Here is a 20,374-nt window from a genome sequence, read left to right as displayed (position 1 = left end):
AACCATTTTCAGCAGCAGCCCCACATAGAGCATGTTACAATACTTTAACTTGTATGTGATCAAAGTATGGATCACATGGACAGATTATGCTTTTTGAAGAACAGCCATAACTGATGAGCCAACTGGAGCTGATAAAAGGTGCTGTGTGCCACGGAGGAGTCCTGAGCATCCAGCCATAAGCCAGGAATCTACTAGCACTCAATCTGGGAAGCAATCAGTAAATCCTGTATATATTTTCCTAGAGCAAGATACTACATGATTAAGATAACTAAACTCCATGAGATTATGCTATCAGTTACAATTAGGTTCTATCAAGACTGTGTTACATTTTGCACTTTAAAGAGTGGTGGCTGGGCAACTTCAGGGATTCCTGGAAAAAGCAGATTGTTTGGATCCATTCCAGTTTGGTTTCTGTCCTGGACACTGTATTGAAACAGCCTTGGTCACCTTGGTGGATGACCTGAGCCAGGAGATGGACAGAGGAACTCAACCCTATTTTACCTTGAACCTCTCAGCAGCTTTTGATACCGTCGATCATGGTATGATTATGGACTACCTTTTGGGGTTAGGACTGTAAGGTACTGTCCTGTGATGGTTTCAGTACTAACTTGAAGGTATGTTTCAGAGTGTGGTGCTGGGTGACTGGTGCTCCATCCCTTCATCTCTGGTCTGTGGGGTCCCACAAGATTCCATCTTCCCTCTCATGCTTTTCAGCATCTATGTATAGCCACTGGGAGACATCTGAACTGCTAGGAAATGCTCATGCTTCGAACAGATCCCAAGGAGATTATGAGAACCATAGATGCCTGGAGGCAGTTTTGGGATGGATGACAAGCTGAAATGTAACAAATAAACAAACTAAAATGTAATTTTGACAAAACTGAGATGCTGCTGGTGGAGGGAAGATTTGACCCAGGAATTAGGATCTCTCCTGTTCTGGATTGGGTTACACTTCCCTTAAAGGAGCAGGTTCATAGCTTGGAGGTGCTGCTGGACTCATGCCTACTGTTGGATAAAACAAATGGCAGTAGAATCCAGGTACAATATTTGACAATATTTGCTCATGAAAATTTAAAGCATCAAAGAGTTTTACATTACTACCATACTATTTTGTCTAAATCAGGGGTGGGCTGCTATTAACTATTATTTCTGCTGCCACATCTTCAGACCCATTGCTGTGCAAATCCTTTTCCTTCTTCTCCAGCTCAGATGGAATTGTGATTTTTTTTACAGAGGATTAGGGTTGCCATTCCACTAGTGGGCCACACTACTCGGTGGAAAATCCCACTCTGGAGGAAAATACAATACACAGCCGCTATTTTGATGTACGCCAAACGGACACGTTTAAATTTTGTCTTAGATCATATTAGTAAGCTTCAGGCATTTTGCTCTTGTTACTATTTTGAAATTTATATATCTATATTAGTGACATATGATGTTTTATTTGTAGCATTAATTTATTGTATTCAGTGGACTGATTTCTGGCCCTTGATGAAGTGTTGTGTACATGAAACAAGCAAAATCCATTAGCCGGCTTCTTGTCGGGCAGGGGGAATCCCTTTGGGTCCTTGCTCCATCTTTATAGCTCTATCTAAAAAGAAGCAATGAAAAGAGAAAAAAAGAATTAGCATTACTCATCTTACTGAATCATCAGAATATTTACCTGTTGAACTACTGGACTTTTCATGAATAGCTTTCTTCAGCTACACCATCTGAAATTTAAAGAAAGGATTTCTCTTACTAGATATATATGAGAGTATGCTTTTTGTATTCAGATGGCACCCGCGTAAATTTGTACTTTGTAATATTTATTTACTTTATACAGATATTATTTGTTACTTATTTTTTTAAGACTAGTCACTTTTCACCTTTAAATAATTTAGATTTACTATATATAAAAATTTTATATTTTGTTTGGATTATATTTATTATGTTTTCCTCCGAAGAGGGATTTACCACCGAGTAGTGTGGCTTGGGTTCTGAAAGTGCCTTTTGTTTTGTTAATTTTGTTCTCCAAGTGGGGGCAGGGGATCCTCTGCTCCCAGCCTCTGCCCCCCACCACTACTCACCTGGCTGGTGCGGGGGGAGGTACAGGAACAGTCCTCCCAGGGCACACTCCCTGCACAGTGACAACATCACTTCTAGGAGTGATGCCATCATGCAGGCCACAGAGGTGGTCCCGCACTTTGCACCAGGCTGATTTGGGCCCTGAAAAATGGGAGCACTCCCATAACCTGTGCAGTGATGTCACTTCCGGAAGTGACATCATCACATCAGTGCCAGGCGTGTGCATGCCCTTTGCACATACACAAAGACTTCCTAAAGGATGAGTGCCAGGCTCCCCATCTCACTGGGAAGGTAAGGGGGCACAGCAACCCTACAGTGAGGTGGGCCAATACTTGAAGTAGCAATAAGAATGATCTACCTAGTCTTCCCAAGTAAAATTGCAATTGAATGCAATGAATCATGCATCCTGAGCACAGAGGAAATATAAGAGAATGCAGTTATCAAACAAGGAGTTGATTTTCTGGAATTAACAGGCAAAGGGCCCGTATAGCAGTTTGGTTATTGAAATCATATTTGTATGAAATGCTTGAAGAGCCCCGTGGTACAGAGTGGTAAGCTGCAGTACTGCAGCCCAAGCTCTGCTCACGACCTGAGTTCGATCCTGGTGGAAGCTGGGTTCAGATAGCCGGCTCACTGTTGACTCATCCTTCCATCCTTCCAGGGTCGGTAAAATGAGTACCCAGTTTCATGGGGGTAAAGTGTAGATGACTGGGGAAGGCAATGGCAAACCACCCTGTAAAAAGTCTGCCAAGAAAACATTGTGATGCGACGTGCCCCCATGGGTCAGTAATGACTCAGTGCTTTCACAGGGGACTAGCTTTACCTATGAAATGCTTGTCTGGAGCATCTATGCAATAGAATTGCCTTAGAGAAACAGTATCAACTTAACCTCATTGCAGCAGTATGTGTACCAATGCTAGAGGACAAATGGAATGGATTTCCTAAAATTTTCTCTCAAGCTGGATGTTAAATGCAAACAAGTGGAGAATAAGATAAAAGAGAACATTTCATGATCTGTTGGCATAACCCAGAAGTTTTCTTCAAGTAGCAACTGACCAGGAGGAGCTGCATACTTAATGATGTAATACCAGATGAAAATCAAATTTCATGATTCTTCAGTGGTTCCTGGGATAAAATACAAATTTAGAGTCTCTTCCTTTTAAAATATAAAATACAACAGTTCATAAGAACTGCACACAAAGCACATTATAAAGAGATAGGTCATTATGAGGCTGAGAGCCACAAAAAAATATAGTAGCCTTTATGTTAAAGAAGATGGAGAATAATTTTAGATGATGCACTAAACAGTGAGTCAAAAGAAGCCAAACTGGGTATCAGTATCCATCACATAGTAGTTATTGTTCCCCTTCCTTCCTTCATATTCATTTCATGGTACAATAGTTTGTAGTATTAGAATGTAAGATGTGTGACATATGATTTGATATTTGAAGAATATAAATATTTTAAAAGAGAATCAATATTTTCATTGCAGCTACAACTTTTTATGAGAAAATTAATCAGGTTTGAAAATGTTATGATCCATTACTTTAAAAAAATATAAGGCAGAGTATGAATCACTTCTAACATCAACCTCTGGAAAAAAATGCCTCTCGTAGGATTTGAATATTTATGCTGAAGACTTATGTAGCATCAGACAAACATTCTGTTCATTAGTCTCTGTCATTTAAAGTAAGTATCTTGGGAAATGTAAAAGTTTGACATGATTTGGGTGTGGAAGTATCCTGAAAAAGTTAGGTTTTTTAAAAGAAAAAACAAAGGAAATCACATAAAATAATAGTTTTCAAACTTTCTGCCTCCAGTGAGTTTAATTCATCTTTATGGGTTTGCCACAAAACTCCTGTGTCTTGCAGGACTCTGGGGCACTTTCTAATTGAACATCCCCTAATATGCGACCAGGGAAATCCAAGGCCCCCAGAACATGGCTTAAAAACTGTTGTTACAGAAGATCTACAAAGGGACACAGAAGTGTATATTCTAACTGATGACCGAATCTGCATAATTAAACCAGCAGATAAAATTAACTGGTTGCCTTAATAGTACATACACTTATTGCAATCAAATGTTAGGGATTTTTAATTAATATCCTGCTCTCTCCTACATTAAGAACTGCTCACAATAAAATCAACAAATATAGTCTGGACATTCTCTTCAAACTCATCAGCAGTGGCCGTAAAAATATGGTGCTTAATTACATATAATGAAATCATTATGGTTTGAAGATTACTAAGAGAGGTTGATATTGCCCATCCAGAATGTGCATTACACATAATTTATTTATTTAGATAGATAACATTTCATTTTATAGTCATAGAATATATTCTTTAGTCTGTATGGTGCCAGGAGAATTTTCTGTTTTGGCAGCAGCAGACTCTGTTGTACTGGTTAGAGTGTTGCACTAGGAGCTGGAATACCCAGGTTCAAATCCCCATTCTGCTATGAAAACTTGCTGGGTGACCTTGGACTAGTCATCTACCTCACAGGGTTGTTTGTAAGTATAAAGTGGAGGAGACTAATATAAGCAACTTGGCTGCCTATTGGAAGGGTGGAGTGAAAAATAAGTGTATTATAATTAATTAACTGTATTATAATTAATTAATTAATTACTTATATTACACTGTGAACTACAGCTTCATGTGCAAGAAAAATGAGCCCCCTTAGTCCAACCTTCCATATCACTTTCCAATTGCAGAAAACTACTTGGTAGTGGATGTAAAATTCATGCCAAGATGGATAGCTCTGTGAAATTAGGCTTGTAAGTAGATATGGTCTTCAAATGGCAACCTGCCTGTTAGTTTGCCATGTAATAGCTTTACATTAAACCACTATACGGTATTTATTTCTGTGGCCTTTGTGACACCACCACTATCACCAAAGTGCTGTGTTGAGCCAGCATGATAAGGAACAGCTCTCAACATTGTTGCAGTAGGCAAAGCACTTTATCATTATGCCAGCTCTGCTGGTTCAGTCTTGTAGATTGGCTTCTAAACCTCAGTGTGTATAAGTCACCTCAGTTGATACCTCACCCTGGGAGATAAAGTGTGAAAGTATTAGCGCTTATTTGACACCTTGTTTCACTAGCCCTAACACTGATATCACTCTTGCTTTCATCAACAATAATTTCAATCCAGCAGACAAAAAAGTCTCTTACAAAGAATGAGCTCCATTTTTCTGCTTAGATCCTAATTCTGATTATCATATGTACTAATAGCCATAGCCAGCTGGCCCTAATAAGACATTCACAAACTCTTTAATATTCCAGAATGGGAGGAAAAAAATTCACGCCAATTCAAGCCTCCCTATGCCTTGCTTCACAAGTGAGAGTTTTTGATGATAAGATGGGGATAATCACTATATGCAAGAGGGCAGCTGATTCCTAACCCATCTTTGTGAAATTTCAGAAGGACAATCTGTTGAAATCTCTAGTAATATTATTCTAAGGGGAAGTCCCATTGATCAAAACAGAATCAAGAGAACTGACTCCACATCGGATTTTGATTGCATATCTCTGTTGTTTAGAAGAGTATGCAGGATGAGCCATCCTGAGTTTTATACACCTTAGCAGCCTAAAGCATCTTAAAAGGTTATTTGAATTATGTCCTTGTTTACATTCTAAGTGGCCAACTGTTTCTAAATAGATTCAGGATCTACAATTAGCAACTATTCAAAGGAATACAAAAAGGAGTCACAAAATAGTAAAGAGTCCAGTAGCATCTTTAAGACTAACCATCTTTATTGTAGCATAAGCTTTCAAGAACCACAGTTCTCTTCATCAGATGCATGGAGGGTATGAAGAAACTGTCCAGAGATATATAAGTGGTGAGGGGAGGGGGGAGTAGATGCAAATCAGTTGTAAAAGTCATGAAAAAGGTGGAGTGCACAATTCAGGCTGGGTGTGACCCCTCCATAGCTGAATCTGAATGGAATGCCTGAAAGGAAGTTACTTCTGGTAATGAGATAACCATCCAGAGTCTCACTTCAATCCAAGTCTGATTGAGTCAAACTTACATATGAAGTCCAATTCAGCAGCTTCCCGTTGGATTCTACTCTTGAAATGTTTCTGTTGAAGTATGTGAACTTCAAGTTGTTGATGGAGTGTCCTGGTAGACTGAAATGTTCTCTTACTGGTTTCTGGATAATGCCATTTTTTATGTCAGATTTGTGTCCATTTATTGTGTTCGTATGTACAGAGCAGAGGGACATTGTTGGCACAGAGGGGCATTGTTGACACAAAAGAACCAACAACAGAACGACTCTGATTGTCACCTATAGTTCCCAGCTCAAACCTATCCAACGTATCATTAGTGATCTACAGCCCATCCTGGAAAATGATGCTTCTCTCCTACAAGCCGTGGGTGGAAGACCTCTCCTTGCCTACAGACAGCCCACCAACCTCAAATGACTTCTCACTAACAACCATGAATCGGCTACAGGGTCACCAACACAGGGACAAGACCCTGCGACAGACCCAGATGCCAACTCTGCTCACATATCTACCCAGAAAATACAATTACAGGACTCAATGGCTCTTACACAATCTACACAATCTCTGGTTCTTACAGCTGCTCATCCTCCAATGTGATATATGCCCTTGTCCTAGGATATCACTGGCTCCACTGGCCACTCCCCAGACAAGCAGCCTCCCTGCACCTGCCCCGCTTGGCCCGCTCGCCATGGCGGGCACTTACCGGGTGGACGAGGCTCCTCGCAGCCCAGGACACCCAGCTGCCGGAGGCTTGCCACGTTGGCAGGGCAGCCAGCTGGATGGCGGTGTGGCGGAGGCAGGTGATTGCCCGGACAAGCGTACCAATGGGGCTGGGGCTTGGCTGGGACACCAGGGCGAGAGGCCCCCAGCATGTGGTCGGGGCGCCTTTGGGCCCAGGGGCAAGCCAGAGGCCTGGGGAATTGGGCGGGCGGACGCTGGCCCCAGGAAGGGTGGCCTTGCTGGCCCGGCAGTCAATGGCCGGCCTGCCACGCCCAGCCGGGAATACCAGTGGCTGCCCTGGGAACTGAGTGGTGTGTGGCCTGGGTAGGACTGCCCTCTGAGCCACGATGGCAGTGGGTGATTTGCCCAGGGCCATGTCGGCCCAGGCCGGCCCGGCAGGGGGGCAGGGCCAGGGGGAGAGACAGAGGCCGGAGCCTGTCAGGGGAGACCACTGGGTTGGAGCCACCAGCTATGGCCACACCTGGCTCAGGTGTTGGGAGTTACTCTGGGTGGGGAACGTGGGAAGTAGGGAGGGGCTGGAGCTAGGATATAAAAGTGGGATCCAGACCCCAACCGAGGAGAAGTATGGTGCTGAGTCCTGTACCTGAAGGCAAGGGCAGACTCAGCCGGGACCTGAGGGAGCCATAGGGGCCAGTTCTGGTACCTAGCTCTGAGGAGGGCTCCCATTCTAAGGCCTGTGGGAGGAACCCTCGCTCTCCCCCCCTTGCTCCAAGGCTTGGAGGAGGAGCTCTGATGAAGCACCAGCTAGGCAGTCGCCACGCAAGCTAGAGGGGTGGACCCGACAGAAGGGCAGCAAGCATGGCCTCTACCCCGCCAACCACACCCACGGACCCACCCCAGCGTGACACTCTTATGTGCCAACAGTGCCCCTCTGCTCTGTACATAGGACAAACCAGCCAACCAATGCACCAAAGAATAAATGGACACAAATCTGACATCAAAAATAGCAATATCCAGAAACCAGTAGGAGACACTCCATCAACGACTTAAAAGTCACCATACTTCAACAGAAACATTTCATAAGCAGAATCCAATGGGAAGCTGCTGAATTGGAACTCATATGTAAATTTGACTCAATCAGACTTGGATTGAAGTGAGACTCTGGATGGTTATCTCATTACCAGAAGTAACTGCCTTTCGGGCATTCCATTCAGATTCAGTTATTGGAGGGGAGGGGTCACACCCAGCCTGAATTGTGCACTCCACCTTTTTCATGACTTTTACAAATGATTTGCATCTACTCCCCCCTCCCCTCACCACTTATATATCTCTGGACAGTTTCTTCATACATCTGATGAAGAGAACTGTGGTTCTTGAAAGCTTATGCTACAATAAAGTTGGTTAGTCTTAAAGTTGCTAATGGATTCTTTACTATTTTGCAACTACAGACTAACATGGCTAACTCCTCTGGATCTATGACCAAAAAGTAGTAGTAGAAGTAGTATTTCTGACTAGACATGGGCACGAACCCAAAAAAATTACCAAACCAGAGGATCATGGTTCGGTGTAGACCACGATCCTGAATTCCCGAACAGCAACGAACATCTCCCGTTCCCAAACCGAACGGTGGATCGTGGAGGCCACAGCGGAGGGGCGCTGGAGCTTGGCCCCAGAGCCAGGCAGCAATCCTGGAACCAGAGGAGATAGATCCCTATCCACCAAAGCCAAGCACTCTCTTGTACTCTCTCAGTCTCTCTCTCTCTCTCCAAAGGCTAGCAAGTGGCAAGCAAGAGCTCTGTCCCACTCCACTGCTAGCAGAAAGTGAAACCCAGCCTGGGAGCCCATGGCTATTTATAAGCATGGGTCCCATTCAGCAACACAAGAGGTCTGTGTTTGGCCATCAGAGCTGCCTATCACGGTTTGCAGGGATGAGATTGGAGTGCCCATGGCTACAGAACACCCCCTTCCCCCTCCCTCCCCTGGGTGTCTTCTCCCAACTTGTAACTGCTTTGCTGCTCCATGGTTGGAAGGAAGCCCTGCTGATCAAGGAAAGCTGGGCTTCCATTCAGGTTTCCAGGGCGACAGAAGGAGGGGAAACACAGCTCAGGCATTCCCCTGGCTCAATTGCCAGGGGAATAGATTGCTGGTGCCTGAGTGTCTGGCTTCCCGAACCGAGCCCGAACACCCCAAACCGGGCCTCTCCCGACCACTGGTTCGTTGGCTGTGTCCGATCACGATCCGCCGGGTCACGATCGCGCGATCGCCATTTTTGTGGGGTTTTGGCGTTCATAATGTAGTTCGTGCCCTTCTCTATTCCTGACCTCTCTGCATTTCACAGAGGCTACTTTCCACTGAAATTAAAATCCTTCCCCTGGAATGACTGTTTTGAACCAATTGAAACTTAAGTTTCAGATGAGCACGTGTGGGATCCTTACTGGATGCGTTCTTGAACTTTCTATTGGTATACTTTATGGCAACTTCGCAGCAATTTTTCAGCATTGTAATTCAGCAAAACAAATACTGAGTTCTAAACAAATGTTGTTCTAGCTCAAGGCCTAAAGAAAAAACTGGGGAAATTGTTGATTTTTTAAATTTCTTTGCCCATTCTAAGTTTCGTTCTAAAGTTTTCAGGTTATTAAAAAACAATAGTTTTTAGATACACACAGAAGTGTCTGCTTGCGTGCGCTGTCTGTACATTTACCTCTGATTGTATGATCTGCTTCTTCATCACAGTGATTCATGACTGTCATTAGTTTATGCTGAAGAAGCATTATAACTTTTCCTCTTGACTTAAGGAGACTTGCTGTTGCAAATAGTGAGAGTCTACAGAGTTTCAGGAAAAATTCTGATGAGCCTTTGATTATCAGTATATAAAACCATAGTTACGTGATGTGTTTTGTTGTGTTTTATGTGTTTTGCTTATTTCAGCAGAAATTATACTTACATGGAGCAAAGCCTTTAGACAGTTGATGCAGCAAGGTCTTTGAAAAGCAAGATATTTCATATTAGTCTGATAGGTTGTACATTTGTAGTGGTAAATACGGTGAATACAAATAGAAGCTTTGGGGGCAGAGGTCCTAGGTACATGGATCAGGAATGATGCTGTCTTTCGTAAAAGAACAACACTTATAACTGTAACAAACTGGGCTTGTGCTACAGTATTGCCTGGAGGTAAAAACACATTCTATATGCCAGATGTCCACAATTTATCTAGATATTTAAAATAATTGAACTGTCATATTTGTTTAATAGCTAACTGAAATTTAGGGGAAAAGACAGTTTTGCTTTGTGTAATCAACCAGATGTGGCTGCAAGTGACATTTCTTGTGCAAGAAAACTGGATCTGCTAGTCTCTATATCTGACCTCATCGTTTAGATCAAGTTAGCAAAACAGAATGCCTGAATAAAGAAGCTGTTGCATTTTGAAAGTTCTTGTGGCTACTAATATATATCTTGAAATGTATTGTTCTGCAGATATTTCAAGGTGTTTAAACTGCCAGACCTAGGCTCAATTCTGCAGTGGCACAAATTACCAGAACGATTAACCCAAGGCATTTCTCGTTGTATCTGTTTCCAAAATAAGCATATTTAACCATAATAATACCCTTGGAAATGAATTAGCTCCTCCAGTTGTCCCCTTTTTTTGACAGCATGCACAATAAAGTGGCTGAAAATTTGTAGACCATCACAAACCCACTTCTGGATACAACTGGAAGTGATGCTGCAATGACACTTAAACTCACATTATTGATCTTACTGGAGAAAAAAGGGTAACTGGCAGCCCCTGTAGAAGACACCCCAGAAATCTTATTTTTCAATTGGGATGGTTTTCCCACCACAAAAGGGGTAAAAAAATACCCACAGGTATGAAAATGGTAGATATGAATCATTTTACGTGTTTTTAGACGCTTTCCTTTAAAATTAATGAAAAGTTGTTGTTCCAAGCATTTTTTGTTGTTTCATTTTTTAAAATGTAGCTTTATAAAGGAACCATATTGGCACTTTATTCAATATGAAAAAAGGGAGAGGTGAATCTATGCAAAAGAAATATTCTGCCTGTCAAAGTGTGTTTTCAAGCATTTGATGTTTTAAACCAGGTTTATTCTTTATTTATGTCATTATATTTTGTAGTTCTTTACAATAATGACATTTGTATAGATCTTAGAGTCTACACAACAAATATGAAACAAATTCTAGAGGTGTTATATTAGTTCACCACATCAAAACAAAAAAGAATCTTGTGGTATATAAAGAGTAACAGAAATTCAATAAAGAGTTCCACCCTTCTAAACCCTTCAATTTTAATAGACTTGCAGATTTCAATTGGCTTAGACTGAAGTAACTCTTCTTAGGATTTCACTGTTAGATGGGGGAAAGTCCATTTAGGATTGCATTATTATTGTGGTTTATAAAGTACAGCCCACTTCACCATGTTCATGAAGCGTCTGCACACCTGGAAAATATGTGTGGATAGACAACAATTTACAATATTTTTATTCTGTCTCTGTGTTTTCATGGACACACATTAAAGATAAACTTACAGTTCATAATTAAAGCCTTCTAAACTCACTTCTAAGCAGAATTACACCTTTCTAAACCCACTGTCTTCACTGGGCTTAGAATGGTGTAACTCTGTTTAGGACTGCACTGTTAGTGCATGTGATGAAGTGATTACCAGCCATAACAAATGTTGATCTTTAAGGCATCACAACACTCCTTTCTTTGTTTATCAATATTTATTTATCTATTTATGTCATTTATAGTCCACCTTTCTCACTGAGACTCAAGGTGGATTACACAGTATCAGAGTAGTACAATCAGTATCAAGTACATTTCAATAACAGTATCAAGGACATTTCTATAAACAATGCCATAGGGTAAATAGATACAAGTTTAAAAGATGTAGTCTTAGCAAGAATCCAATACAGAGTAGAAAAAATACTGAAGCAGATTATTGATTATAACATTTTTAGCACGGTCATAAATTACAAGGTAAATGCAAGCTATATTGAACATAGATTTAATAACTGTAGCCAGTGTGTGTTGTAGAGACTTCCCGAAAGTCAACTTCCATGCTGTTCTAAATCTAAGGCACATTTCCATGAGGTGGGGCTATAAGTTCTGTGGTATGTCACATACTTTGCATGCCTAAGGTCTGAAATGCAATTTTTTTATATTGCTGCTTGAACATAATGTGGGTCTAACCAGATTACCTCCATATGGTTACAAAGGAGACACAGCCTGGTTTAATATATAATGTAAATTCTTCATTATCAGTCAGTGACAACTGGTAATTTTTGCAATACATATAGATGGTTGGCGTCACTATATATTATTCTAGGTCCCTGTCCCCCCTACAATTCTCTCTTCTTTTACACCAAATCTCAGAAATCTGTGAGCTGAATTGCCACTTACAATATGATGGTAAATAGTATGTGATGAGGCTGATAGTATGCTTGGTCCACCCACCCGGAAAACAAACCAAATCCGTGAAAATGATGGTAAGAGAGTATTCTACATTGCAGAGTTGCTGTAAACATTACGAGCATGTATTCAACCATGCAGTTTCTGCCAATTCCTTCTCCTGTTATAGACTCCCCCTGCCCCAAGGGCCCACTGACTCCCAGGAGCACTATTTGGGGGATGCTTATTGGGGAAAATGAGAGAGGGAGGCCCACTATTCTAGGTCTGCAGATTGTGGAATATGTGTCTGTATAATTGTGAAGTTTCAGGTCCTTGAGTTACTGAATGTGTGCAAAGTGATCCTGATAATGCACTGTTTATAAACATGTAGTACCACCATCTTTAACTTGATATTGAGTAATCCAAAAGCATAAATTAGGATTTTCCTCTATTCAATAATTGTTTGGTGTGTGGCAGTATTAGTACCATGTGCTATTACTAAACCCCATTGTATGAGAGCTAAACTACACGAGTAATGCCCTACATGTGGCGGGGTCCTGCAAGTTTACTTGGAAAGTGTAGTCGGGCCAGAAGCAATAGCAGGGCCAGAAGGATGAGAGGGAAAGAGTCAGTGAGGAGAGCCCGAAGCTGTCAGGCAGCTAGGAGTGGCAGAAAGAGCTGCTGAGGCTGTCGCCACCACCACTAGACTCAACCATGCCTTCTCACAGAGAGGGGAAGTAGACTCCTTTCCCTCTCTGTACGAAGGGATAGTCAAGTAGCAGTCGTCATGGTGGTGGCAGAAGCCTCACCAGCTCCTTCTGCTGCTGCTAGCCTGTTAGCTTCAGGCTCGGCTATCTTAGGGCTCCCCTCACTGAGTTTTTCCCTCCCATCCTTCTGGCCCTGATGCTGCTCTGCAAAATTCCACTCTACATGGGTTGTCCTCCAGAAGCTCGGGGGTGAGGGGCATGTCACACCAGCAGCAGCAGCAGGGCCAGAAGGACAGGAAGGGAAAAGAGAACCTTCTGCCACTGCTAGCTGCCTGACAGCTTCAGGCTCAGCTCTCTTCAGGCCCCTCTTGCTGACTCTCTACCTCCTATCTTTCTGGCTTTGTTGCTGCTCTGACATGCCTCCCACCCCAGAGCTCCCAAAGTAAAACCCAAGCAGAGTGGATTTTTGCAGAGCAGCAGTAGCAAGGCTAGAAGGATAGGAGGGAGCCAGAAAGGGGATCCTGAAGAGAGCTGAGCCCAAAACTGACAGGCAGCTAGCAACAGCATAAGCCTCTCTTCAGGCTCTCTTTGGGATCTCCTCCTGTCCTTCTGGCCCTTCTGCAACTCTGACATGCCCCTGAGCTCCTGGAGAAACACCAGAGCAGATCTGCTTGGGAGCGGGAGGGGGGGCATGTCAGAGCAGCAGCAGCAGGGACAGAATGATGGGAGGGGAAAAGTCAGTGAGGAGAACCCAAAGCTGGCAGGCAGCTAGCAGTGGCAGAAGGATCTGCTGAGGCTGCTACCGCCGCTGCAGCTGCTAGACTCAACCATCCCTTCTCACAGAGAGGGGAAGGAATCTACTCTGTGAGAAGGGATGGTTGAGTCTAGCAGCGGCAGCCTGTCAGCTTCCGGCTTCCCTTGCTGATTCTTTCCCTCCTCTCCTTCTGGCCCTGCTGCTTCTGGCCTGACTACACTTCCCAGGTAAACTTGTGGGAACCCACCATGTGTTGAGCATCTCGAGTAGTTTAGCTCTGAGTCTCATGGTTTTCCAGAATGCTGAGACCTTGGTGACCCTACGTTAGCTAGTATGGCTCCATGTAACTAATATTTTATGATCTGCTAGATATATTTAATAGGTAGCTAGCTTAAAGCCTCAAATATGAAGTTCAAACCCTAAGATCTGGTCAAACTACCAACAAGTACAGGGACTGAGAAGTAATTATGGCAATGGAAGTTTTCAATGGCTCTTGCTTCAGTCGGGCTTGAAATGAAAATGAAAAACCTACATTTACCAGAATACTTATTAGCATTATAAATTCTTCTCTTTTGCATTCACATCCATGAGAATTATGATCACATGTCAACATAAATTTTACATGCTAGGCTTAAATACAATATAAGCCTAATGTGCAAAAATCCAAATCAATCCACCCAACTGTACCACCAGAGAAGGTGAAATTTCACGTTTACCCTGATTCAGGTATTCAGTGCCCGGTAATGGAGGTACATTTTTTTCTGACCCCAAATTAGGTAATTGGAATAGATTTTCTCCTTTTTCTTTTTGCAGGATGGGATAAATCCTCATGGAAAATACAAGATAGATAAATCTATGTGGAGCTGAGTGGTTCAGGAAGGTGTGACAGACTCTTTATATTCGTATTCTAGCAAAACCATGATGCCTTTGATGGAATCCACCAATATCTGACTCCTTCAGTTAACCCATTTTAGGGGAAAATGGCCATTTGAAACTGAATGTGAAATAAAATTCTTTTTCGCACCTTTAAAAAAAAATCTCAGTATTTAGCATTACCCCATCCTCCCCCACTGTTACTGATTACTTCACTTAGAGAGTGACAAAACTGGATAATTTGGTGGGGGGAAATTAATATCATAAGGATGATCCATAGGATAACTGCAAAAGTAATGTGGCTAACAAAAATTGATTGTGTGAATTCATCATCAGAGGACAAAAACTGATATGCCTTAATGGGCAAGTGATCAGATTTCCAGCACAGTAAATACTTTGCAATTAATTTTTACTCAGTGTTAATCAATTTTAAAAATACTCATGGATGTTTTTAACAAAAGCAGTCATAAATCAAGTAGAGGCAGTGTGCAGTGTGTATCACCCCATGTGTGTGTTTACTTTCTTTAAAACTGTAAGCTGTTGACTTACTACCCCATAAATCACACGTTGTTATCATATTCTGCTTCTTTTGAATAAAATATCACAGAGAATGCATGACAGTTCTTTATTTATTGTTGGTAATTTTGTTTTTCTTCCAGAGCTTGAAGCAGAGGAGTGGTGCAAACATTTGTGTATAGAATGTCTAGGAACCAGGCTTAATGATATAAGCCTTGGTGAGCCTGATCTGCTTGCTGCTGGAGTTCAGAGAGAACAAAATGGTAGGTGTTCAGATATTTTTGTGTCCTTTTAGGTCATTCTAAATATTTTTGGGAAAGATGTTTTATATAAAATTGTGGTATCCTGTCTTGTTTTTATGTTCTCTGACATGATCTTGACATGGGATTTGTAGCACTTAAAAATACAGAACAATTAAATCAGGCATGTGGATTTGTTGCATATATCTGTTTTATCAAAGTTGCACTGCAGCATGGGATTTGTACTGTTTTATAATGTGTTTGTGAACCAAATCTTGACACAAAAGAGGGATATTGTGAGATCTGATTAATTTACATGAGATGTGTTGAAGCCAAAGCTTTTTATATATTATAATAACATAACTGTAATACAATATCCGATCATTCTGATGGAATATACATCCATGACAGAAGTATTATTAGCAACCAAAATGTTAAGAACAACATTTCCATTGAGTATGTTAGAACTGAAGTATTGGATCTGAATTCTGCTTTTGCTAAACAGTGGTAGCAGCACTTTCCATAGTGGCCTGAGGCAGCTGTAACTAGCATAATTAGGAGATGAGTGCTGTTTACATGTATCTTACAAAGGTATTGGTCTGTCAGACGGCCATCATAATCATAATTAAGAGCCTGCTGAGTATGCAAGCAGGTTACTGGTAATATTACATGAACTTCTTTGAACAGAAGTTGGTACTGATGCTCCTGTGCAGCTTTAGACTGTTGACAGGTGCTAGAACTGAACTGGATATAATTATCTTGCTTGCTGTCTTATAGTAAATAAATGAAATGAAATAAGCACAATTAGACAGGGAGGCATGGGCCCTCCATGCAAATCACACCCATGATAAAGTAGAGAAGCATTGTGCTATTAAAAATAAGTTTGAGTAAAAGACAGCTTCCTGTTAGATCTTGTGATAAATCATTATGTACACCCAGTCGTGGAATTTTGATAGATGTCCCTCAGTTTGGAATTCTGTGTTTAAATTAGCAGAGTTAAAGCTATAAATGTAGACAGCAGATCTGACATTGTGACCTTAGACTGCAAGAGAACATAGATAAAAACTGTTGATTAATGGATTTAAGCAAGATATTAGAAAAGCATCTCTCTCGACAATAGGCAACTTTACTGAGATTGTTTCACCGGCAAACTACATTTAAACAAACATGCAGACGTTTGTTGCAGGAAGTGAGCTGAACTCATATGTAAAGGAAAGTTTTTAAAAAAGAGGACTCCTGGATAGTAGTGTATTGGTTAGAGTGCCAGACTAGGAATTAGGAGACCCAGGTCTGAATCCTTGCTTGGCCATGGAAGCCTGCTGGGTGACCTTGGGCCTGTCACACACACTGAGCCCAACCCTCCTCACAGGGCTGTTGTGAGGATAAAATGGAGGAGAGGAAAATGATGAATTCCCAGGGGGAGAAAGGATACTATAAATAAATGAAATAAATACAAAATAAAACAGAGCAATTTGGAACAGTATTGAGAAAACCACATGAAATTGAAAATGTAAACTATGTGAAGGCTGCTCGTACATCCGTTGTTATTTTAAGTGCCCAGAATGCCACTGTTTTATTGTGCAAATCAGGTCCCATGTCCAATAGCTCCATTTAAACATTTCAGTAGTTGTCCTTCAGAAATCTCTCACAAAATGAAGAAACTCTGATAAATTATAAATAGATTTTATCTACAGCCCAAAGTAAGCAATGTCATAGTTCTATACAAACATTTTGGCCTTATTCTAACACCACAGTTTCTTCATTCTATACAACTACCATGGGTTCAATCCAGTGATTCATGATCAGGAAATACCTGTGATCCTTGTGTGAGTGAATCACAGGACCCAACCCCATGTCTTTTTCAGGCGTATTTTGTTGCTGACTCCTACATCTTCTGTCTACCCCCCCCCTCCCTTTTTAGACCATTTGCACTGATTTCTGTTGCAGCATCTGGTTGATACCTAGCTGGCTTTCTATCTGGCTTTCCAAATTGGATGATTTCTGCAAGTACTGTGATAGAATCTTGAATCCTTCTAGCTTCTAGTTGTTTTGCTTTAAGTGAAGATTACAGCTACAGGATTTAAAGGCAGAAGCTTATTGCTTTTAAAAAGACTATTTCCAAGTTTTCTGTACAGCTAAATTGCTTCTTCGAGGAAAGAGTTTTCCCATTTTGTTCTACATTCAAGATTGTTTAAGTTAACAGTTTTTCATCAGGATGACATTAAAACAATTTCATAATGATGATAAATATATATATTTAAATAAATGTATACACATTTAGCTGTCAGTTTGGTGTACGGCTGTGCACTTCTGAATTCACTTCGGGTAAAAATACGTGAAGCGAAACCAATTCGGAAATATTCTGGATATCTGAATCTGGTCCTGATTTGGAAATCCAGAATCAAAGCTTTCCAAAAGCTTCGGGGCTGAGTTTAAAGGGCCCCGCCGCTGCTTGCAAGCAGTGGCGGGGCCCTTTAAACATCATCCCACCCCCACCCCTACCTACCTTATTGGCGGCAGCCACTGCCACCTGAACCTGCGGGGTGTTGGGGAACGCCGGAGCTGCCTCCTCTGGCCCTTCATGCCTCTCAAATGGCCACGATGCGCCAGCACCACAGCAGCCATTTGAGGGGCAGGAAGGGCTGGAGGAGATGGAGAAAGCCTTTTCTGCCCCTCAACTGGCCGCTGCCTTCCCCAGTGTCCAGGAGGCTCAGGCAGCGGTGGCAGCATGAGGCTGCGGCGTCCTGGAGGCTCCTGCCCACTGCAGCAGCCTTGTGTCACTGCCGCCGCTGCAGCAGTGGCCCACAGCACATCTGACCCTCCCACCAGGTAAGTGGATGGGGGGTGGAGGGGTTCCCCGGGGGGGGGAAGGGTTGCCCCAGGGGCAGTGGGGGGTAGGGGTGGGGGAGTTGCCCCCCTCACTTCAGTATGCTCCGAATATTTACGGAGCATACCAAAGCAAGTAAAGTGCCTTAATTCTGAAGCAGCTTGCCGCTTCGGAATTAAGGTATTTCCGAAAGTTTTTCCCACTTTGGGTAAACCCGAAGCAGGAAACCCGTATCAACCCCCTCCTGTGTAGTTGTTAAGAGCGCAGGACTCTAATCCGAAGAGCCAGGTTTGATTCCCCACTCCTCCACTTGAAGCCAGCTGGGTAACCTTGGGTTAGTCATGGCTCTCTCAGCCCCACCCACCTCACAGGGTGTTTTGTTGTGAGGATAATAATGACATACTTTGTAAACCGCTTTGAGTGGGCATTAAGTTGTCCTGAAGGGCGGTATATAAATCAAATGTTGTTGTTGCTGCTGTTGTTGTTGTTATAAATACAAATAAGTTTAACTATTATTTTAAGTCACTTATCTATACAAAACTCTTCTACTTACACAAATGAAGGATGGAATAATTCAGTAGCCTAACAGGTGTATCATATAGAAAGTGAAGAAATTATATTTTATGGCCCAATCATACGCCGTTTATCTCTTGCCTTCTGGCCCATACAGTAGTCAAGGCTGAACACAATTCTGTAGTAGGGATCCCCACAATTTCACTTTTCTTTTAATCTGTGAAACAGAAATATTTCTTATTTAGTAATAAGAGATGTAGAAATCCTCATTTAATGTTTAACTGAATTAGTAATTGCAAAGATAAGGGACTGGAACCAATGGAGAGGCAGCCCAATGTACAGTGTGATATGGTAGTCCAATCTAGAAGGAAATTATGGTAGTATGGATCAGTGTAGCTAAGTCAGTTAAGTCTAAATAAGGAGACAATTTATGAGCTAGATGTAAGAAACAAGATGAAAGAAGGTGCCAGCAATAGTACTGATCTGTTTGTCCATCAACTAGGCCAGGTCGAAGAGCACTCCAAGCTCTCTTAACTTGATCTACTAAAGCAAGTTTAACACCATCTAAGTCCAGTAGATCTACACCAACCAATCATTCTGGCATCAACCTATATCACTGCAGTCTCTGATCTCTAAAGCAAGACATCAACCCAAAATGTGGATCTTCATTTCTTCTCAAAAGTGTGTTCAATACTTCTGTGAGCTTTTTATGCATTCATATCCAACGTTTGACCTCAAATCTGTGTCCAAAGTTTACCATCTTAGCCCAAAATTATTGTGTTAGAAATAGAAAATTTGATCAATAAATTGAAATCAGGGATGCCCCCTGGTCCCAATTTTTTACCTCCAGACTTTTTCCATAATAAGATCAAATGGAGGGCCCCTATATCAGCAGAAGTCTTCACGAAAATAAATGAGTTAGGTACAATTCCTGAGAGTGGGAAACATGCAATTATAGGTAACCAATCACAACTGGAGAATTAATGCCCAATCAAACAAGTTGTATGTGCCCTACCGGTTAAATAGGTTATCCAGTTAGATGGTAGAAAATTCTGTACTGGTACCCAAGCAAGTGGGCTTTCTTTCGGGCTATTCTACATTGGACCAGGGCTCATTTCGAGGGGGGAACACACTGGAATGGCATTCTGGCAGTTCCCCCAAGTCAGGGGGTCCCGCCCACCTGACTTTAGGGTCTTTTAGGCCTCTATTGGGGCCAAAATGGCCTGAATACAGGACAAAACGGCCTGGATTGGGTTGGTGCCGGGCGGAGGAACCTTCCCCTGCCCAGCAACAACCCGATCCCGGCCATTTCATCCCTAATCCAGGCTGAAATGGGCCCCAAATGGCTATTTTTGGCCATTTGGGGCCAGTTTCGGCTTACATAAAGGCCGAAACAATCCAGAACGAGGCCAAAACAGCCCGGATCAGGTCGATGCCGGGTTGGGGAACCCTCCCCCACCAGTACCAACCCGGTCTCGGCCATTTTGGCCCCGATCCACAGCCCAGAAGCCTCCCCCGCCTGGCACCAACCCGGTCCGGGCCGTTTCAGCCCAGTATGGGGCTCAAATGGGCCCAAAATGGCCATTTGGGGCCTGTTTTGGCCCGGATTGGGTCAGTGCTGGGCTGGGGAAGCCTCTTCCACTCGGCAGCAACCTGGTCTGGTCGTTTCGGCCCGAATCCTGGCCCAAAAGGGCATAAAAGGGCCATTTTGGACCTTTGGGGGGCCCGGATCAGGGCAAAAGAGCATGGACCAGGTCAGTGCCTGGCAGGGGAGGGTCCCCCCTCCCAGCT

At 42.5% G+C, this 20,374-nt stretch overlaps 1 protein-coding gene across 1 annotated transcript in view; it reads left to right on the top strand.

Annotated features, from left to right (window-relative positions):
• Window positions 1-20,374, top strand: part of DOK6 (docking protein 6) — a 339,970-nt gene that overhangs the window by 196,070 nt on the left and 123,526 nt on the right. The window contains exon 4 of the mRNA XM_054985983.1: window positions 15,148-15,267. Within this exon, the coding sequence (XP_054841958.1) occupies window positions 15,148-15,267 (120 nt within the window). The remainder of the gene's footprint in view (window positions 1-15,147; window positions 15,268-20,374) is intronic.

This window comes from Eublepharis macularius, chromosome 7 (assembly GCF_028583425.1).
Source record: "Eublepharis macularius isolate TG4126 chromosome 7, MPM_Emac_v1.0, whole genome shotgun sequence".
Lineage (NCBI taxonomy): Eukaryota > Metazoa > Chordata > Lepidosauria > Squamata > Eublepharidae > Eublepharis > Eublepharis macularius.
Note: the sequence above shows the minus strand (reverse complement) of the source record. Positions and strands in the feature narration are given on the sequence as shown.